Raw genomic sequence first — 21,569 nt, 5'->3', positions numbered from 1 at the left:
TGGGGGCTGTGTTACTGCTTCAAATTACTCTGGGTAGGAGGAATATTATGTAAGTGATGACTCTCTGCTGGAGACGAGAGGTAGTTCTAAAAGCAGCTATCTTTAGAGCTTTTCAGCTGTTCTACTTACTTGTCAAGGAATACATCTGCCTCTTGTGAGAACATTTTAGCATTAAAGGACTTTTCCACTTGAATCCTATAGTCGAACCGTTGTCACTTTTTGTCTGGAGGAACACAGAACCATAGAGTTCTGCAGTCACTGGCAAACAAAATGATTCTTTGATCCACTTCCTACTGATTCTAACTTCAGAAGGTGCTGAACAGTGGAATTTTAAGAACCCTCAGCTAGACAGGGCTACTGTCTGTTGTTTAATGTCAGTATAATACATGTTCAAGAATATTTTAGGTCAATCCACTGATAACTGGTCAATGAGAGGTTATGAAGAGGAACCTAGAGGTGTTGGTGGTATGTCTTCTAGGCTCTTAGAGCTTGAAGGACAGCCCCCATTCTCCTCAGAGTACTCTGCCAGATTATTGCTGTGTGATGCAACATGTCTCTGGCCTATACTGGCAGGGCTTCTGCTCCTATTCAGTGTTGAAGATGTCAGGAATTCAAAAGTTTCTGTATAGGAAATATGAAAGCATGTTGATAAACGCAGATAAGTTGGGTGCATTTGTTTCCGTTCAGATTCACCAGGACACAAAACTCACCAAACACGTGCCTTTGCTCAAAAAGACCCTGGAGCTGTTAGTTTGCAGAGTGAAAGCCATGCTCGTGCTCAACAACTGCAGGGAGGCTTTCTGGCTGGGCAATCTCAAAAACCGGGACTTGCAGGTAAGTCTGGGACCCCACCAGCAGTGATCTCCTACTCCCTTTCTTTGTGAGAGCATTGGAAAGTAAGTAAGGGGGGTCACCTAAGCCCTGCTCTCTCAATTAAACTGTTCTTCTCTTACGTCTGTGGCTGTTAGCTCTTAAAGTTAGGGTACATTGCTTATGGGCCCTGGTCACAGGCTGCACCCCTCATCCCAGGCAGTGAAGGCACCAAAACATACCACTGATAGAAACCAGGCCTCAGAGGTAGAGGAGCCAGATCAGTAAGATCTAGAGGGGTACCTTTACGCCCTACTGAGGGTAGAGCCCTAATAACATTTTTGTATATGGACAAGCTGCTTTTTTTGTTTAGTTATTTTGGTTTTTCCCCCTAAACCAGTCTTATTTCTGTCTTATTTCTGAAATTATTCTCTGGCTAATTTTAACAAATGAGCATTTCTAAGTTCTTTCAGTTGTCTGACTGGCTGAAATCTCATGTTGTTTATACTACTACTTTGGAGTTACGGCGTTTTTCAAAAAGGGTTCAAGCCCTTCTCATTCATGCTTACAATATCTGAGTTTTATAATCTTGTATATGAAAAGACCAGCACCCCAGAGAGTTAGCTTCCTTTCATCACATCAACTTTATGAGGCAGAGACTATTGTTTCCATAAGAAAATTGAAGCTTAGGGAGTTTAAGTAACTTACCTAAAGTCATTCAGCACTAAGTGAATAGAGTCGGGGTTTGAGTCCAAACAGTTCTGACCCAAAGCTAATGTTCTTAAACCACTTTAGTGTACCAGCCCCTACGCGGCCTTTCAGGGTTGGTGTGTTAAGGTGTTTGGGAAATTTTAGAACTGTATTCAGCATTAACTGGAAGAGTCACCAGTACAATCTGGCCTTGTCAAATCTAGTATGATATTAGAATACAAAGATGGACCTTTTGTAAAACTACATAATTTATTTGAGCCACAGGCATTTCAGAAACCTTAGGTTGATTATCACTTCTCTAGATGCTGGATCATAGGTTGGTGTCCATGTTTGACCATGTTGGAATGGCTGAATGTCTTCCTTTGTATTGCCTGTAAACTAAGACTTTCTCCCCTTGAGACCCCAAATGTGATCATAACCCACCATTTGTCTTGGCCCATCCACATTTAGGGTGAAGAGATTATATCCCAGAATTCCCAGGAGAGCACAGCAGATGAGAGTGGGGATGACGCATCATCCCAGGTCTCCAAGAGCAAAGCAACGGAGGTATCTCTGCAGGAGGCACCCAGAGTGTGGCATTGATGGTGGCATTTTGTTAATTATTCTGAGTTGGCAGAGAGTGCAGAACTTTCCGGGCTTAATGTTTATGATCAAATACTTCTATGCCTGTCTCCATTCCCTCCAAAAATTCTGCGCTCATATGAATTCTGTGGGGGCCAGAAAAAACCCCCACACGATCTTATAATCACTCTTGAGAATCTCAAGTTGTGGCATACGTACTGAGTTGAACATTCCCTTCTGTTATAGCGCCCTATTTTCCCTGAATTCATGTCTGAAACTATTTTAGAGGGGAGAGAAGAAGAGGTCAAAATGTTCTCCAAGTGTTGAGAGGAATGAGTTAAGCCATTTAAACATGTTGTTTGAATATATAAAATAGAAATGTGAGAGCCAAAGAACAAAATCAAAAGCTGCCACCACTGAGGACTAAAACAAGAGTGGGGCTTCTTGTTCTTTTCTGGGCTACCACAGATGCTTTCAAGACTTTAAAGAAAGCTAAAGAAAAATATATATGTTTATAAAATTTTTTACAGTTCAGTTGGATTATGGACACCAAGCAGCTCAGATTTAAGAACCTTGCTCTAGAGCCTCTCTGTAATGCAATGTGAGGCTGATGCAGAAAGATCATTTAGTATGAAAAAGTCTATTACATGGCTCTCTGTTTCATTTGTATAGTATAAAAGTTTTGTTCTCATAAAAAATTTCAAGCAGACAGTATCCTATGAGTTTGGTACTTTGTCCTAAGCAAAGCTCCCAGATTAGAGTTATAGTCTGGAGAGAATTTTATGCTGGATTCCTGTTGAAATACACCAGAATTTTTAATTTAACAAAGATTTAATTCTATATTAAATGCCCACTTTGTTTCTATGTCACATACATGCAGTAGATCTGGAGGGCGATGGCTTATTTAAAAATCATGCAAATTTGGTTCAGTTGCAGAATGACCTGAGTCAGTATCAAAATGGCCTCCCTTCATGGTCTTGGCTTAGAGGTCATGATACAAGAAGAATGGAGGAGTCTGTGATTCATCTTTCAAACGAATGGTTTAAAGCCTATCCTCCATTTAACAATGACATAGTACAGTTGCATATCCTGTGGGGGCAGCATTGCAATTCAGGGAGCCTCCCAGGTGACCCGAAATAATTCAATTATCCTTTGCCCCTTAGGATGGTGAAGATGATGAAGCAAGTGATGGAGAAAAGGAGCAAGACAGTGATGAAAGTGATGACGACTCTGATTAGACCACAGAGAGACTGATGCCCCCTCTCTGTCTCTGCCATCCTCTCACCATTTTATGTTCAGGATTTGATATCTGCTGTCTGCCTTTCTAACTGGAAGCATCCTATTTTTTCCTTGAAGAGGGGGCTTCATTGAATCAACTTGTGGGTTTCATAGATTGTCTAACATCATCGAAGACCCTGGCTCAGAATTTGAATGTAGCATTACTTTCAACTTGGGCGAACATGGCAGTGCTTTGCTGCAGAGTAGTCATGATTCTGGGCTTTGGGAACTAGTTTTCAAACTGATTTATTCCAGAATTTAGGCTTGTACCAGTTTTACAAATAAATTCTGTTTTAAGTACTGCCTCAGCTACCTCATTTCTCTTTCCAGATTTCTTTCATTACTCAAGGATTAGATGGAATTGAATTGGGATTTGTGCAAAGCAATAATGGAGACTAATGCCACCACATCAGTTCTACAGTTAAAATCATCTGTTTCCTATTATAAGGACCATTTTTACTTGAGATGAGATCTTTGCGATCTTTTTGGAAGAGTGACAAATTTCTTGTCAATGCCCAAAGAAAGTCAAAAGGAATATTTTGGCTGCTTAAAATTTTTCAGTCATCATCTAGATATGACAAAGGGGGAAAAGGCAGCATTAAACTCATATTGACTTTGTATATATTATGTTTACTTTATTTCCACATTATTCTGAGTTATCCCTATAATCTAGTTACAAGAATGCTACAAAGTTACTTGTAGTTTATTAGAAATAGAACATTAGGAGTACACTTCAGCTAAAATGGGGAGCTCTCATGTCTTCTGCCAGAAAGCCCAATTTCAGTGCTGCTATCTAGTTCGTTCTTGTCAGGTTGTAAATATTAATATTTGTTAATATATCTACCCATTTTTGTACTCTCCAGTGGTATTAGGGTGTGGCTGGTTGGGGTTTGTTGTTGTTTTGGTGGGCGAGGTTATTTTTTAAATTAATCCTTGACCCGCATATTGACCCCTTCATCCTCGTGCACATAGAACTCCATAATCTCCTTCCTTGACACCCTTCATTTCCCCAACTCATTGTGGTCTTAGGTGTTGAAGTGAGTTCACACTAGCCTCATTGGTTTATATGGTTTGTTTAATGGTTCTTTATCACATCTACATGTAGTTTGACTCTCTTTTAAACGGCTGTTCAACTTTACAGTCAAAATGTTCTCCCTCGCTCTGTCACTGGCCCTTTTTTGGAGGGAGAGGGAGGAGAGGGGCTCCTGAATTGTCACTGCCTGCAAGAAAAGCAAGGTAGCTGGGGCCATGTCATGGTTCCCTTTACGTGGACAGGTTTCTGTAAGCTTCAGGCACATAGCAAAGGGTATGGTGTGAGGAACGAATCAGATGGGGACCCTTTACTTGGAGTGTTGCAAGGCAAAGGTGCACTTCTTGTATGTTGCATACAGCAAGAGGATAGAGCGCAGCATCTGTTTGCACATGGTCACTGTCATCTGAATCTGAGGTTCCTTAAGTCCAGTGGGCCACTGGTGCTCCCGGCTGATGATTTTGCAAAAGGCTGACTTATCTGAAACTCTGAAGGTCCCAGTCCACTTTGGTGGCTGAGCTGTGATGACCCTGCCAAAGACTGAATCCACTCCACTGAGGCGGACAGGCTGGGGCTTCCTGACCAGCCCTTTCTTGTTGTTCATGGTTCGGAGCTCTGATGTGTGGCAGGGTAACTTAGGACTCACCCCAGCCTCCAGGAATGGGCTGTCTCGGACTAGAGTGACCTCTTGAAAGCACAGCTGCACTTCAAGATCAGAAGGAGTGTGTGAGAAGCAGGGGGAAGCCCTAAAGGGGTGCTTCGAAGAAGGTGTAGGTGTTGTGTGCCGCAGCCATTGGAAGCTCTCGTCCAGTGGGGTCCATGGTGACCAGAGCTGGTATCCTGCCATTGATAGTCCTAAAGGAGAGAAATCAGAACATGGAATTTTCCTGGCATGCGTTTGGTGAGGGTATGGCTATTCAAATCCACATTTCTTTGTCTCATTATTGACTAACATACTCTGTCGTTCCCATGAACAGATTCCAATAGATGTTAGGGTACTAGTAATTCTATAAAGGGAAGTGGGTGACCGGGGCTGGCCCCGTGGTCGAGTGGTTAAGTTTGCTCACTCTGCTTCGGCAGTCCAGGGTTTCGCCAGTTTGAATCCTGGGTGCGGACATGGCACCGCTCATCAGGCCATGCTGCATCGGCATCCCACATGCCACAACTAGAAGGACCCACAACTAAAAATACACAGCTATGTACCGGGCGGCTTTGGGAGAAAAAGGAAAAATAAAATCTTTAAAAAGAAGAAAAAGGGCAGTAGGGGATGGTAACAAATGTTGAATCTGGAAACAGCTGTGTACAAAAACTTTATTAAACCTTATCACGAGCCTCTGAAGGTAGGTTTTAACCCATTCTACAGATGAAGAAATGGGTTTGTCCAAAAGGGTGTCTCCCAGTTCACCACTAGGACCTACGCTGTGTTGACAACTGCGAAAGACAGAATCTACACCTCTGAGGTGCCAGGGGCTGCTGGCCTCATTCTTTGTGGTTAGAAGCTCAAGAAAGGCCAGGTCTTGCTAATTATTTGGACTCTACATCCCATGTACTTTACACCAGTGGTTCACAATGTATGATCCAGAGACGAGCAGCTTCAGTATCATCTGGGAACATGGTGGAAGTGCAAATTCTTGGGCCTCACCTCAGACCTACAGAATCGGAAACTCTGGGAGTAGGGTCCTGCAATCTGTGTTTAAACAAACCCTCTAGGGATTTTTCTGAGGCACCTTAGATAGCTTAAGAACTTATGCTGTTCCTTTCAAGGCACTTTGGCTTTCACTATTCTTAATTATGGAGATAGTCTCCTCTTGGCCCTAAAAACCTCTGTTTTCTGAGACAAGGGAACAGCTGTCTCAGAAACCTGGGCTACTTATGTACCACCTCAGAGGAATTACACCAGGCTGGGAGGAAAAAAGTTTCCAAAGGCCAATCCTTAAAAATATTTAAATATTTTCTGTTTTTTCAAGGTATGTTTTGTTTTTGTGTTTTGTTTTCTTATCTATGGGAGACCCACTGGTTAAGAACTTGATTTTTCTTGTTTCCCCCTTTGGAGATAAAGGAAAGGGCTGGGAAGATGTTGTTAACTCAAAATTGTCCACGTAGAATCTGGATTCTCCATCATTCTACTTTAAAATTGCCAGTATACAAAGGGTTTTACTGAATTCAGAAGCAGCTAACATTTTTGAGCACCTACTTATGTTAACAGGCATAGCAGATCCGTTTCTTTCCAGCCGAGTGTGCTTCTTTGCCCCTCCTCTTTTCTCGCCCAAAAGGTAACAGCAGCAGATCTCATCCCATCCCATCCAGTAATTGCCCAGGAAGTGCTGTGGAAAGTTGACACCTCCACCATCGTTTGTGAGACAAAGTTTTTTTTTTTTTTGAAAGACTTGTTGGTGACATTTCAAACAAGAAGACCTGCCCTTGACAATGGTTAGTATAAAGGAGATTTGTTGATTTCCTCCAACTGGTATGTTTCTCCTGATATACACTGGCCCTTTCTGGTACTGTGTTCTACTATCTGGCCTGCCTTAGCATGAGAAACCACTGGAGGGATAGTTCTCTACTCCAAACAGCGTATGAAAGGCTTCTGATGGTTGATATCATGATCCTAAGAACATACATCACAGATCAGGGCTGCTCTGGTACACCACCATGACAAGGTGGGAGTGGAGGGTGTTAACTCCTCTGAGCATGTGCCCAAAAGAAGTATTTAATCCCAGGAGACTTTCCTGGCTTGTTTCCTAAGAGGAAATGGGACCAGACATAAAAAGCTCTATCAAATGTCCAGCGTAAATAGTTGGCAGAACCAACATGGGATGAGGGCTTCTGACCCCAGGTCTTCCCACCACTTTCACACAAAGTTTAAAAGAAGATAGTTGACCCCACTCCACTGCACTCCAACCCCCACCACTCCCACCACCCGGAAGGCACCGTCATCCACTTCAGGAGGGCTTGAACCTAGAAGTCTGCTGAGCTGCTCTAATAGCTCCCAAACGGGGAGCTGGTTCTCCTGGCCAAAAAGGCTCCCCCTTCATACCGCTCCTCCCGTTCCAAAGAAGTCTGTCCCTCGATTTCCCCACCTGGGAAAGGGGAAGGCAGCATCAAAGTGCAGCTGAGGTCCTTGTGAACTGTGATCCCGAGGGGCTGGAGCTGCCCGGAGTGGGGGAGACTTCCCCTCCCAGCTGGAAGAAGGGGCTTGTCCCCCGGGGGTCCCTACCCGGAGGCCGGCCCCAGACGGCTCTGGCGGAGACGGAGGTGGCAGTGGGAGCCCGGTTCCGGTCTCACCATCCGGGCCGGGGGCTCACCTGCTGAACTTCGTGGGACGCACGCTCCAGAGTGGCGGCTGCTGTTCCCGGGCCGCATCTTTTCTCCACCAGGCGCCTGGCAACGGCCTTTGTGATCCAGGATCGCGGGGGAGCCCGAGCCGCGGCGGGGGGTGGGGGCTCGAGGCGCCCCGCTGGGGGGCGTCAGGGCTAGAATCCCCACCCCCACCACCTTGGAACACCCCGTCCAGGACTCAGCCTTCAGGAGTGCTGGTTCGAATCCCGTCCCCTCCGTTCCCCTCCATTCCTCCCCGCCCCCTCCGCCTCCTCACGCTGCCACACCTGTGTGCCTTTGCGCTAGTCAAAGAGGACGACACGCCCACTTCAAAGGCTTCTGTCACGAACCTGCATAAAGGTCCCAGGACCTGTAGTTAGTGTTAAAAGTTAGTCTCTACTCATTAAACCCTGCTCAGCGAGTATTCAGGCTGTTACCCAGAGTTCTGAAGGCCTTTGTCGCTGCATTGGAATGATCCCAGTACAAAGAGACAGAATTTATAAATGCTTGCCTGCCAATAACGAGAAGAAAGATATATGTCTTCCCTTGACTTCTGGACCGAAAACTTTTCTCTGCCTTCTGTTAAACCTCCAAAAGGAGGGTGCTGTCCCATTCTCACAAAGCTGAAAAACTGACCCTTTCACCGTAGTGAAAGTGATTTGACAACTTCGTAAGCATCACTGCAAGCAATTGCTTTGGACAGCTGAGGGAAGAGCGGTCAACCCGGTTGACTCCTACATCCCTGGTGCCTGCCTATGGCGGTGCCTGGCAGTGTGCGGCGTCTGTGGGAGGGATTAACTAATGGCCCACCTGCCCTTCTCTTATCCACTCAGAAAGTGCCTTTGCGCTTTTCAAACTGTAGAACACAGCACAAATAAGAGCTGTCACCTTTTGTCCAGCTCTTTGGGTGAGGTTTAAGTGGAGAGAATTGGGGCCCCTGGGAGGCGTCAGGCTGAGATCCTGGTATGGAAGACTAGATAGCTTGAGGGACTTGTCAAGAATTGTCAGTTGCCCATTCTGTGTGTGTGTGGCACTGCGTGGAAGGAGAGGTAAGTGGAAAGAGTTTGTGGTGGGGATCGGGGGGGTTGTCAGAAAATGGAGAGAGGAGCAGAGAATGATGAATCTTGGAAGAGACTAAAATGATTTTGAATTATAAAATTTTTTTCCAGTAAGTTTATTTTTATTTTCTTCTTGAATAAAAGAGATAACTGTTATCTAAAAAACAAATAAAACAGTAGTTTTTATTGCAGTTTTTTTTAAAATGAAAGCCTCCAAAGCAAAATTGTATAATTCAAAATTACTGGATAGAGAGGGCTTCATGCTTTTATGACGATCTGCTCCACAGTCCTCTGTGCAGTCTGCCCAGCTCTAAGGGATGTATTCTCAAGGCATCATTTACCATCACCTGTGAGTCTGATATTTCAGCTCCGTGGCTACTATGCACATACGGAAAACCGGAATCTCCCATATTACACGTTACTGATGACTTACAACATCAACTGGGTCCGTATCATGCAGCACTCAATATTCTGGTTGCCTGATTCAGGGATTCTTGTGACAATAGCCACATTCCCTCTGCCAAAAGCCGATTTGTTGCTTTCAAAGCAGCCCAAAACACTGCTGTGATGCACACGCCATATCCACAGCTGTACAAATGATGGTCCAAGTACACATAATTGCAAAGGAGGCTCAAATGATCACAATTAATACAACTGACACATTTCTTCAAGAAGTTGATTCCACGCTGATTCTTATACCTGGAGTCATTGACAAGATCCCCAAGTTCCGTGAAGCGTATGATGGACTGAAAGAGAAGATGGGGACCCAGTTCCCTTATGCTGAGGCAACCTGCCGCAGGAAGCATTCATAGTTGCACCAGCAGCCTTCCCTCTGCAGCCCTGCATCACACATCAGAAACAATTTCTACAATGAAGAATGACCACACTGGCAAACCCTTTAATGGAGGACTGCCTGACAGCAAGTTCCATGAGGCATTTAGAAAAAAGCTCCAAAAGTCAAGAGGAACATTCTCCACTCTGGACAGCAGCATATCCTTCAGTTGTTTGGAATTACAGGGGAGATTCTGGAACAGGTGTGTAGGAAGTCAAGCAAAAGAAGAGCTGGGCCTGACTCGTCCATGGAAGACCACTGGATATTTTTTTAAAAAGTGATAGATATGTGTATTTCGCTTTCTGCATAAAAAGAAAATGTAAACTGATCATGAGTGCATACTTTGTGAGGAGTCAGGCACTGTGCTTATTAGAGTTTCATTTATCCTTTCTCACCTAATTCTCCCAACAATCCTAACCCATCTATGCTGTTCTCCTTGTATTACACGTGAAGAAACCAAAGCTCAGAGAGGTGAAGTGACTCCTCTGTGGTAGACTCAGGATTTGAAACTGAGATGCCCTACCTTTAAAGGAAAAGCAGGTCTATCTGACTTCTCTGTGACTTGCGGTGAGCAAAATACTACTTCAACAGGATCACTTAGGAAGCTGAGTCTTGAATGGCAGAGAGCCTTCGGGACGCCTGGGGTTCGATATTTATTATTATTTTAGAAATCATTTATAGGAATACATAGGAGAACTCAGATAAACTTTAACCTGTTTTTAGAGTGGTACAGTAAAAACATAAAGGAGTCTGGAACCAGCTGTTGAAGGTCCATCACTTAATTGGATGTGTGACCTTGAACTTCCATTTTCTTATCTGTAAAATGAGAAATCTCTTCCTGACTTCCTCCCACAGGGTTTGTGAAGGTCCAGTGAGGTAAAAGCTATAAAAGCAGCTTTATAGCTTGTAAAATCTTCTACTGTACTACTAAAGGACTGTTCATATATATATATGTATATATATATACACATACATATATATTTTAACAAAAGGCATTTACTGCACAAACCAGATTGTAAATATTCCCTAAAATAAAAATAGAATTGTCCAAATTCCACTACCTTGACAAGCCAGATATTAACGTTTTTGGTATATCCTCCTTGTCCTCAAACAGACAATTTCTGCATAGTTGCAATTAAAGAAAAATTTCTATTTTGTTTTTCCCCTTCAATCTATCATGTCATGTTGCCATAGTGTTCCTTAGCATTTAAATGACTGCATAATATGCTGTAAGTGGGTATACCAGCTGTTGAGATAGTTGTTTTTTAATAGATTACACTTGAAAGAGCACCTTTGTGCCTAAAGTTATTTTTTCTTTTTCAATGATTTTCTTAATGAAATGATTAGGTCAAAAAGTTTGAAAAGTTTTACAGCTCTTGCTAACAATTTACACATTTCCTTCTGAAGGGACTGTGCCAGTTTACAGTGTGACCAGTTATTTACGAGCCTATCAATTTCCCTTTAGTCACAGGGTATTAACGTTTAAAAAAAAATAACGTTTTGTTCATTTGGTAAATGCAAGGTGGGACATCACCTGTGTTGTGTGAAAGGCATTTTTTAAATGACATATTTAAGGTGGTTCAATCGGCTATGCCCATCTTATTGCTGACACAGATCGCAAGCTTAGTTTGGAGCAGGTCACGGACGGGTTGACGCGGGACCACGCGCCCTCTAACGCCCATAACCGCCAGCGACCCCGTAGGTCGTGGGTAGGGGGCTCTTGGCGCGTGCGCACTCCATTCTCCCCGCCCTGGTTGAGGCGACAGTTTTCACAGGCGTGGGAGCAGAGCGGAAACGCAGACCAGGACATGACATCGCGCAGGCGCACCACAATGCCTGTGGCTTCGTGAGCGCCCGGGGATGGGCGTGGGCTGGCGGCGCAGGCGCACTGGCGGCCTGCAGGGTCGAGGCGCCTGCGCAGTCGCTCTTCCTTAGGCGGCAGCCATGGCGGGACAAGAGGATCCGGTGCAGCGGGAGATTCACCAGGACTGGGCGAACCGGGAGTACATTGAGGTCATCACCAGCAGCATCAAGAAAATCGCGGACTTTCTCAACTCTTTCGGTCAGCGGGCGCGCAGGGGAGGCGGGATGGAGGGAGGCCTTTGAGGCGTTTCGGCAGGGACGCTGAGAAGCTGTGCGGGGGCTCTGCCTGCTGGGCGCCCTCGGGTCCTGCTGGGTTTCGCTTCCTCCGGGCGCCACCTTCCCCCTCCCGCCTTGACCCTTGGGCTCCCTGGGCAGTCCCTGGGTGATTATCTTGCCCCTGCTGAGCTCACCGGCTTCATCGCCGTCACCCCGACCCACTGACTGGTCTCGGCTTCCCGGACGTGTCGACGGCCCCTGCCGCCCTCTGCGCCTCTCCTCAGCGGCCCCCGCGTCCGTTGTGCCCCGCTTTCCTGCCCGCTCCCCGTCTCCTTCAGCGTCAGGTCGCAGGCCTCTAGTCGCCCGGTCGGCCGCTGTCCTGGCGGTCCCCGCCTGTCTCCCGCGCGTGCCCTGCTGGGAGTGGTCGGGGGGAGGTCGGAGGGAAGGTCCGGATCGCGGACGGCCGTGGGCATCTCTGTGTGGCCGGTATCTGGTCGACAGCAGGTGTTCTGGCTGCTTCCAGCGGAATCCTGCCTGGGCTCGGCCTGCTTCCTTCTGCGTTGTTCCGCATCCTTCTGGACAGCACGCCTGTGACAGGCTCCCACCCCGTGTCCTCCAAGTGTTTCTTTAGGAGGACTGGGCGCCGGGAGACTTTCTTAGATAATCGCAAGGCGTAGCGGTGACAGTTAGTGATCTCTTTCCAGCTGGTGTGCTTCTGTCCCACTAATTCAGCAACATGAAGCAGTTAAGATTAAGTAGAGGAAACCGATGTGTGAAAAGACTTAGAAACGAATTAATTCTGTTCTGGCTGGAGGACTGAAGAGTCCTAAGGAATGTAAAGGTGACAGAAGATGCGTGTACCAGGAAGCATCCAGAGAGCTGGGTCTCAGGACAGGGTTCGCTCTCAGTCACTGGGGACACACAGAATAAGAGCCGTTTCCTGCGTTCAGAGAATTTCTGTCTGGACGATGAAATAATGGCAACTTCAGAACCAAGCAGAGCATCGTTTTTATGTTGATGTGCTTACCTGCAAAGGGTGGAGGATTATAATCTTCTCATGTCTTGGGATGGTGGGTAATGAGAGAAGAGAGTGTTGTATGTGTCAGTGATACATAGTCATGCACGTTGCTTGCTGTAGAGGTCGTGGCTGGGAATGGTAGCCAAGAAATCAGACCTCATGTACCCTGAAATTTTTTTTAAGTGTAAGTGAAGGAGTATGGTTTAGAGAAAAAGATACATGGGTTTGGAGACAGGAGAGTCAAGTTCCAAGAGGCTAGACTAATTGATTTTTTTTTCCTGCTTCTTCTCCCCAAATCCCCCCTGTACACAGTTGTGTGTTTTTAGTTGTGGGTCCTTCTAGTTGTGGCATGTGGGACACCGCCTCAGCATGGCCTGATGAGCGGTGCTATGTCTGTGCCCAGGATCCGAACCAGCGAAACCCTGCGCCACTGCAGCAGAGCGCATGAACTTAACCACTCGGAGATGGGGCCGGCCTCTAGACTAATTGATTTTGATGAACTGAAAACAGTTGAGACATACTGACCTATTTACCCTGCTAATCAGTCCGGGTTTTCTCAGAGTTTTTGGGTTTTTTTTTCATTCTTTGCAAACTCTTTCCATGTTAGTTCTTGTAATTAGTTTCTCCTGTTTTCCTAGAGAGCTAAGCTGTTACTGGGGGTTCCTCACAGCGTTCTTTATTCATAACATTCCCTATCCAGAAAGGCCAGATAAGAGAAACCAAAATATGGCCTGCTAGGGAAAGGCTGGAATGACAGGATCACAGCTTTGAGACTTTGGCTTGGTCTGGAGAGGCAGTGGAAGGTAGTTGGAAAAAAAATGACATGGAGACTTTTACCTTTAAAAAGAAAAATTAAAAGACTTCGTTTATCTGGTAGGAGTTAATATCTGATATGTACACACAGAATAGCCAAGCAAAGTATTAAGAATGTCAGTTCAGGGGCCGGCCCGGTGGTGCAGCAGTTAAGTTCGCATGTTCCGCTTCTCAGTGGCCCAGGGTTCGCCGGTTCAGATCCCGGGTGCACACATGGCGCCGCTTGGCAAGCCATGCTGTGGCAGGCGTCCCACATATAAAGTAGAGGAAGATGGGCATGGATGTTAGCTCAGGGCCAGTCTTCCTCAGCAAAAAGAGCAGGATTGGCAGTAGTTAGCTCAGGGCCAGTCTTCCTCACACACACAAATAAAACAAACCCAAAAAAAAGAATGTCAGTTCCATCAATAAAGCATCTAAAATAAGTCAGGGGCTGGCCCAGAGGCGTAGTGGTTAAGTTCCTGTGCTGGGCTCCCGTGGCCCTGGGTTCACGGGTCTGGAACCACGTGCACGGACCTAGCACCGCTTGTACAGCCTCACTGTGGCTGCATCCCACATGAAATAGAGGGAGATTGGAAACAGATGTTAGCTCAGGGCCAATCTTCCTCACGCAAAAAATAAAAAAATAAAATAAGTCAAATTGGGGCTGTATTTCAAAATTTAAAAGTTATCTAGCATCTCAGTCCCCCAAATTTGGATCCAGGCAATGTAATGATTTCATTTCTGACTACTGAATTGTATTAATAAACTTTTAATAATACACATTTACCTTTGACGTAAATCTTCTTGACATACCAGACCCACTAAATTTTCAGTGGGTGAGTTTTGAAACTGACCGAAAATCGAAGATTTTGAGCTTAGGATTTGCAAAAGAGAAATGTCCTTTTCTTGCTTTATAGGCAAGGAAATATGTGCTCTGAGAATTTATCAACTGTGTGTGAGTCGCATTTTGTGATCAGATCGAGAATAAAGGCTTTTCTTTTTATTTGAGATTTCCAAAAAGTTCTAGACTGAGGAAATAGACACACAGAAGTCCAATCTTTAGGAGCTAGAAGAAATGGCTTCCATTCGCTTAGCTGGAATTCTTCCTTAAAGTGATGATAATGGCCTAATGTTTGAAGTAATTACTAAGTAGTTTTTGAAGATTTTAGAAAGTGAATTTACTGCCTTTAAAGAAAAGAACAATTAATTACAAGTAAGAACAGAATCACGAAGCAAGATTAAAAATTAAAGCAATTTGACGTAACAGGTGTGCCTGAGGCTAGTTCCTGAAGACTGACAGCTATCCTGATACAAGAGTTTAGACAAAGACCAACAGGCTGAGAAACTGAATAAATCATAAGGATAGACTTGACTACATTGTCTTGGCATTCGATGAGTCAGGATGAACGTGTGTGGGATGTATTTTCCCAGTCTAAGCTCTTAGCATAATTCCTCAGTTCTGGTGTATATCTGTGGGGCTTGTATTGTGTTTATGCTAACATGATTTGGTGGTACAAAGAATTAATAGAACTTTGAAGGGCCATCTGGAGCTCTTTGAAAATGGCAGCAATCCTACAATCCTTACCCTGACCACAGAGTCTGTGTGGGCCATGTGCTTTGGAGAGGGAACTGTTTTTCAAGATAGCTAATGACTTTCTGAACAGCTGTTACTCTGGGATTCCAGCTGGTGAGAGTAGAGTTATGATCTCTTTGTGGTTTTCTCTCTTGGTGTTGGAGCACCACCTGAATCTGAGGACACAGAGATCATAATGCAGTGATAACGTCCTAACACTAGGCCTATTCTGTTCTTTGGAAGTGAAGTTTCTAAAAATGGATCTTCACAGATGATAGCTTTTCATTTTTCTACCTTTTCCCCCCTGATTCTAAAGCTGTGTGCAGAGAAGTGTAAAGAAAACAAATAGAGAATGTGGCTATTTTAACATATCAGTTTTTATACTTAGTCAACAAATTAGCATGCCTCTTGTGACCCCAGGTGTGTCAGATGCTGTGAGAAAGGAATAAATGAGAATAAACAGGCATAGTTGCCACTCCTAAGAAATTTGGAATTTTGTTGGAGAAATAAGACTTACCTGCAAAACCAGTTAAAGAAAAAGAGAGTGTTGATTTTTATAGGCTAAGGTTATGTGCAATAAGAGTTCAGAGAAGGAGCTGTCTGGTAGCTGGCATTTGTCAGTAGTGGTAATGTATACGTACCATCAAGCACCCTGAGGAGGACAACTGGCATTTTCAGTTAATGTCTGGTAATACGTACACATAAATGTACTCTGGTTTCAGATTTGTCCAGCTACTGAATGCTTTCCCAGTATTCTGTTTGAAGCAGTATGTATTTAATGGGATCTGAAATATGATTGAAGTTTCTGGAGTTGAACATTTTATTTTTCTCACCAGTGCTTATCCGTGTAGGCCAGTAACATACGGAAGTGTTGTTCTTGGAGTCTGATTCATTACCAGATTGACAGAGCTAGAACAGGATAGCCATCCAGGAAGGAACCCTCCCTTTCACCACCTCACTCCTCCAGATAATTTTGGCCTGTCTCTTTTTATGGCGTATGACAGGTTGTCGGTGATGACATTCATGCTGTTACTGAAGAGCATGCGTGATCTGCCTTTGAGCACCTAAAAACCAGACTGAAAGAGATTTAGTCCTGTTGGGCATTCCTGGCAGTGGAATCCAGGAAAAGGAGGACGCTTAGGTGCTTCTACTCAAGCTAGACCTGGAGATTAGAAGATACACACTAGCAGATTAAAAAAAAACAAGATTAAAAAGAATGAAGAATGTCCAGAATCGGCAAATCCATAGAGATAGAAAGATTAGTCGTTGCCAGGGGCTGAGAGGAGGCAGAATGGGAGCGACTACTAATAGGGTCAAGGTTTTTAAGGGATTATGAGAATGTTCCACAGTTAGATTACAGTGATAGTTGCACACATTTATTCTAAAAGCCATGGAATTGTATACTTTAAGTGGGTGAACTTTATGGTATATAAATTATAGGTCAATAAAGCTATTTTTGAAAAAGAATAATGAAGAGTAGCAATGAAGATGGGTGAGTGGAAAAGGATCTCATACGGAAACAAAAAGAAAAAAATGAACTAGAAAGTGGAAGAGTTGGGTTAGAAGCAAATTTTAAGAGATGTAGGGAATAAATTATGGCCTAGAAGTTCAGATGGGTGATAGCTGTGTGTGGTGGGACAGTGTGATGGGAAAGAGTACCATACTGGGCAGTGAGGGAACTGGCTTCTGAACTCAGCTCTGCTGCTATTTTGTCCTGTCAATGATCCAAGATGGGCCTCAGTTTCCCCACTTGTAGAATTAGTGGAGTCACACTAGAGTCACTCTTTTGTCCCACTAACATAACAGAATCTATCATTTTGTTCAGGAAACATCTCTGTGCCAGGCAAGATGCTAAGGTTACAAAGAGTAAGAAGAGGCAGGATCTGCCTTTTACTAACTGATTCTAGTGGGAAACAGACATGTCAATAAATTATAAATTACAAGTATATAAATAACGTTTGGCTTTGTAGCATTAATGGTTGTTTTAATAGTCTCTTGTAAATATGGCATACTTATCAAACTATTCCTAAGTAATAGTGGTGAACATTCTTGTTTGTTAAATCTGTTATCCAAAGGGGGAAATGATAACCTAAGACCAACTTTCAGATTGGAAATTCAACCATAAATGTTTAGGTAAGTACAGAAGAGGGAGAATTATATCCATCTGGCACAGACCTCTCAGAGGTCTACTTTGAACTGAAGCTTGAAGGAGAATGTTTAGTCAGGCAAGATGAGTAAGATTTGGACGTATTGAAAGTTGAGGAAGATCAGGGTGTAGGAAGATTTGTTAGAATGGGTGCCAAAATGCTTTTGCATAACAGCCAGGGCGGAGATGGAAAGGAAGGTTGTGAGCTAAGTGCTAAATCACTGAGTGGGAGAGTGTCTGGGGGCGGATATTTTAGACTTAAAAAGTGAAGGTTATTGAGAGATGACTGAGCAACAGCGTTGAAGGAGGTAGTAGGAAATAATTTGCCTGCCCAGAAACCTTTTTCTCCCGTATGTTGAGAATAGTTGGAGGAATAGTAGTCAAGTAGTTTCTGTTCGAGAAGTTTGCAGAAGGAAAGGTATTTTAGGGGAAATGTAGGTTTCATTTTAGGGGAGGTGGTGAAAGAAGACTGGAAAAGGTAGAGGAAGAAAAGGAATTTTGCAGATGGAATGTGGGCTCCAAGCGTTCTCTCGTTCTGAAACGCTGGATCTTGATGAAACATTAAGTACGCCCCTGGAGTAACAGTAATGATGTGATTTCTGTGACCTCAGAAACACTGGCCCCTTCCCTCCTCCTCATGGTCTCTGCTGCTTTCCTGGCCTCCACTTTTCCTCCCTATCGAGAGTATTTTCTTCCTCTTGTTATTTCCCATCTCTTGAAGCTCTTAGTTTGCCTGTTAGCAAACGGCCATCTCTACAGCCCTGGTTAGTTGTCTATTGCTGCCATGACAAATTACCACAGTGTAGTGGCTTAAACAACATAAATTTGTTATTTTACAGTTGTGTAGATCAGAAGTCCAACACTGGTTCACTGGGCTGAAATCCAGGTGCAGCGGAGCTGCCTGCCTTTCTGGAGGCTCCAGGAGAGGTTCTGTTCCCTTGCTCATTGGGTTGTTGGCAGAATTCAGTTTCCTGCAGCTGTAGGACTGAGATCTCTACGCTTGCTTGCTGTCAGCTGAGGTACCCAACTTCTGAAGGTGACTTGAATCCCTTGGCTCGTGGGCCCCTTCCTCCATCTTCAAAGCCAGCAGTGGCAGGTTGAGTCCTTCTCATACTTCGAATCTCTTCTCCTCCTTCTGCCTTTCCTGTCTACATTTATGGACTTGATTAGATTGGGCCCATCTGGATAATCCAGGATCTCAAAGTCCTTAAGTTTACTCACATCTGCAAAGTCCCCTTTGCCAAGTCGGATACATATTCAGAGGTTTCGGGGGTTAGGATGTGGACATCTTTGGGGGCCGTTGTTCTCTGCCCACCACATTTGGCAGGAAGCTCAGCAGATCCACGCTAAGCAGCTGTGCTCCTCAAGTACTTCTCACCTTCTCCTCTCCGCTCCCCTGCTTTGCTTACCCACTCCTCTTTGTCCCCTGCGTGATATGTCATTCCTCTTCTTCAACTTAGGCTCTGTGTGTGTGTTTCTGACTGTGTGTCTGTGTCTGGAATGACATTAATCCTGAACATCAGTCTCCTTTTGCCAGATATGTCTTGTCGTTCAAGACTCGCAACACTAAACGAGAAATTGACAGCCCTTGAACGGAGAATAGAGTACATTGAAGCCCGGGTGAGTATGATGGGCAAGGTGCTTCCTCATGAGGCTAGGCAACCGCTGTGCAAGATGGAATGCACATTTCCGCTAACTGCTGAAACAAACCTGCACGCAGAAACAGGCTTAAAGAAGTTAAGTGCCTTGCCTGGATTTGAACCGGGTGTCTGGGACTCCAAAGCTGTTGTCTTTTCTACCATTCCCAATTACCTAGGATCTAAAATAAGATTTTTTTTTTTTAAAGATTTTTTTTTTTTTCCTTTTTTTTTTTTTCTCCTCAAAGCCCCCCGGTACATAGTTGTGTATTCTTCGTTGTGGGTTCTTCTAGTTGTGGCATGTGGGACGCTGCCTCAGCGTGGTCCGATGAGCAGTGCCATGTCTGCGCCCAGGATTCGAACTAACGAAACACTGGGCCGCCTGCTGCGGAGCGCGCGAACTTAACCACTCGGCCACGGGGCCAGCCCTAAGATATTTTTTTTTTAGACCCCTCTATCCTTTTGAATTTATCTAATTGTCAATTTTCCTTTGACAGGTGACAAAAGGTGAGACGCTCACCTAGAACTGTGCCATGCTGCTGCTGGGAAGTTGCTATACAGAACACAGGCCTACGTGGGAAAGGCCCCAGCAGCCTTCAGCTCCTTCTTCTCTCCTTAAAGAGCAACAGGGCTTATTCTTGTTTTTCTTTTTTCAAAAATGTGGCCTTTGGGCTCTGCCATGTGCATCTGGGAGTGTGATGTGGCATGTGGGGAGAGGTCCAGGGGAAGTCTTGGAAACAACATTAGGCATTTTACCTTTTCAGTAACATTTTATAGAACTACTTGTCAATGTGTTTGAGGCATTCAGAGCCCAAAGCCTGGGACTCTTTGTTAAGGTCCTCCCCACCTCTCTCTTTCTCTCTCTCAGGCTTTCTTTACAGCTCTCATTGCCTCTGCATTGATTCTATAAGCAGTGTGTGTCCCCTTCCTACCTTTGATGGGGGGTGGGAGGCAGTCCTGGCTGAGACACTCACGTCCTGGCAGGGTGGCTGCCAGAGAATGTTGTTGCTATCCCAACAGTTTCTTGTCCTCTTGGGGAGGTCAAGCCCAGATCCCCAATTGGCTTGAAGGGACATTTTCAGAGTTTTCTGTCATTTGGGGTGTCTTTGCCTCTCATATTTCCCGAATAAACTCCTCAACTTGATCTGACTGCTGTGATTGTGGTGGGGAGAGGAGCTAGAGATGGGATTCACCTATTCCACAGAAATCTGATGTGTGGGATTATTATTCTAACATAAAACTTTCAGATGTAGCTGTTTGATCAAAGCCCAGGTGGCTCACTAGCTGGAGCCCCCATATTTGGACTTGAGCTGACTGATTCATCCTGGGACTCCCTTGGTCATTCAGCAGACATTTACCAAGTACTTACTGTGTAGGCTCGTTATGCTCCAATAAAAGATACAATGTTGAATCAGGCGTGATGCTACAGTCTGTTGAAATACCAGCATCCACACTATTTAACCACAATCCAGGGCAGACTGTTAGTTTTATAAGGTACAAACTAAATGTCTCCTTCTTTTGAAGAGCAAATAGTTTAAACAGAAAAGTCTAAAACTTTTCATTCTAGCATTCAAAGCTTGCTATAAACTTGTGCCAGCCTAATTCTAGAGGCATATCCCCTATATAGAATCTCCATTTTAGTCACATAGGAGTCATCATACTTTGTACACACTCATTTCCCTCTATTCAATTCTTACTTGCCTTTCAAAGTCTAGCTCAAGCTAGACTTCCTCCAGGAAGTTCTCCCAGACTTGACTTTTTCATTCAGCACTTACCTTTTCTTTTTCTGAGTCCCTCCCATCCTCCCATGCTAACACTGCCCTTCAGCTCTGGGCTTGATTTTGTTAGGAATTGTTCTCTGATGTAGTGTCTGCAGGAGCACCTTTTCCTGTAGTATTGCCCAGCTGGGTGCCTTGCAGAAGGCACGTAGTCGTAAATACCAGTTGAACTGACTTGTAGAGCTGAAGCTGCTTTGTACTGTCACATCTTTTTAGAACCCCTGCTCAGACCTTTAGAAGACCATTTTAAGTAGTCCCTTCATTTAAAGATGGGATTTTTACAATGGAGACAAAACAGACATCCTTTACTTTGGTAAGTGCTGTTTTCGAACATTGTTGAGCTCATCTGTAGCGTGCTTTTAACAGTCTCTTGAATTTATTATTCATAATAGTTCCCCTATCCTTTCCAGGATAAAGAAAGAAGTACTTCTAAAGCTCAAGTTTGGGTTATCTGGTGCTCTGCCGTCAATTTAACAGATATTTATTGAGTTCCTCCTATATGCAAGGACTGTAACATAAGATAGTAATAGGAGCAAAAGTGATGGTAATCTATATAAGCAGGAAAAGCCCTTCCTTTAATGAGATTATATGTGAAAAGACTTGATAATTTTTTTATGGTCCTATAGATACTAGTCTGTTAATTTATTGATATCACAGTAATACTTCTTAAAAAGTTAGTGCTCTGAATAATACCATGTTGCCAATGGTAATCTGCTGGTTGTAAGGAAACCAACTGGTAACATTTGGGGTAGGAAACAAGTGAACCCAGCCTTGTCTAGTAGTAGTCACTCCTCCATCTTACCTGGCACTTTAAGGTGTCGGCATGCCTTTCTGGGTTAGCACCCCCTTAGGAAATGATAAACAGCTAGTGCTGTCTGTAATTTATTGAGTGTGACCATGTGTTAAGTGTGCTGGTTTTTAGGCACTTTATTTCATTTAATCCTTAAG

At 44.3% G+C, this 21,569-nt stretch overlaps 3 protein-coding genes and 1 long non-coding RNA gene across 17 annotated transcripts in view; 2 read left to right on the top strand and 2 right to left on the bottom strand.

The window, feature by feature from the left end:
• The window catches only part of FANCD2 (FA complementation group D2), a 47,791-nt gene extending 44,132 nt beyond the window's left edge, over positions 1-3,659 (top strand). For all 11 annotated transcript variants that reach the window (XM_070576530.1, XM_070576523.1, XM_070576527.1 and 8 more), the window contains 3 exons: positions 688-834; positions 1,972-2,067; positions 3,246-3,659. In XM_070576530.1, coding sequence (XP_070432631.1) covers positions 688-834; positions 1,972-2,067; positions 3,246-3,320 — 318 coding nt within the window. In that variant the 3' untranslated portion in view covers positions 3,321-3,659. The remainder of the gene's footprint in view (positions 1-687; positions 835-1,971; positions 2,068-3,245) is intronic.
• Positions 3,660-4,417: 758 nt separating this feature from the next.
• Positions 4,418-8,017, bottom strand: FANCD2OS (FANCD2 opposite strand). 4 transcript variants are annotated; one of them, XM_008536070.2, is made up of 2 exons: positions 7,696-8,017; positions 4,418-5,245 (listed from the first exon to the last, which is right to left on the bottom strand). In XM_008536070.2, exons 1-2 carry the CDS (start codon positions 7,751-7,753, stop codon positions 4,701-4,703), a joined length of 603 nt encoding a protein of 200 aa, XP_008534292.1. In that variant the 5' UTR covers positions 7,754-8,017; the 3' UTR covers positions 4,418-4,700. The 4 variants fall into 4 exon arrangements, with proteins under 4 accessions (XP_008534292.1, XP_008534295.1, XP_008534293.1 ...); XM_008536073.2 differs by having other exon boundaries at positions 7,608-7,749; XM_008536071.2 differs by lacking the exon at positions 7,696-8,017 and adding an exon at positions 7,471-7,610.
• An 849-nt stretch (positions 8,018-8,866) lies between these two features.
• LOC139076094 (uncharacterized) lies at positions 8,867-11,271 on the bottom strand. The gene is made up of 3 exons (XR_011527349.1): positions 11,133-11,271; positions 10,122-10,237; positions 8,867-9,900 (listed from the first exon to the last, which is right to left on the bottom strand). It is a non-coding gene; the product is annotated as an uncharacterized lncRNA (long non-coding RNA).
• A 7-nt stretch (positions 11,272-11,278) lies between these two features.
• On the top strand, positions 11,279-19,987 carry BRK1 (BRICK1 subunit of SCAR/WAVE actin nucleating complex). Its single transcript, XM_008536075.2, has 3 exons — positions 11,279-11,660; positions 18,744-18,826; positions 19,341-19,987. Exons 1-3 carry the CDS (start codon positions 11,543-11,545, stop codon positions 19,365-19,367), a joined length of 228 nt encoding a protein of 75 aa, XP_008534297.1. The 5' UTR covers positions 11,279-11,542; the 3' UTR covers positions 19,368-19,987.
• The last annotated feature ends 1,582 nt before the right edge of the window (positions 19,988-21,569 follow it).

This window comes from Equus przewalskii, chromosome 15 (assembly GCF_037783145.1).
Source record: "Equus przewalskii isolate Varuska chromosome 15, EquPr2, whole genome shotgun sequence".
NCBI lineage: Eukaryota > Metazoa > Chordata > Mammalia > Perissodactyla > Equidae > Equus > Equus przewalskii.
This window is presented reverse-complemented; position numbering and strand designations above follow the sequence as displayed.

What these genes read in the sequence shown, in the direction of transcription:
- FANCD2OS (XM_008536070.2), bottom strand. Translation starts at nt 7,753, where the DNA reads ATGCGGCCCGGGAACAGCAGCCGCCACTCTGGAGCGTGCGTCCCACGA. An exon ending in CGTCCCACGAAGTTCAGCAG is followed by an intron (nt 5,246 to 7,695) that starts GTGAGCCCCCGG and finishes TCTCTCCTTTAG; the next exon opens with GACTATCAATGGCAGGATAC.
- BRK1 (XM_008536075.2), top strand. Translation starts at nt 11,543, where the DNA reads ATGGCGGGACAAGAGGATCCGGTGCAGCGGGAGATTCACCAGGACTGG. An exon ending in GGACTTTCTCAACTCTTTCG is followed by an intron (nt 11,661 to 18,743) that starts GTCAGCGGGCGC and finishes TCCTTTTGCCAG; the next exon opens with ATATGTCTTGTCGTTCAAGA. An exon ending in TAGAGTACATTGAAGCCCGG is followed by an intron (nt 18,827 to 19,340) that starts GTGAGTATGATG and finishes TTCCTTTGACAG; the next exon opens with GTGACAAAAGGTGAGACGCT.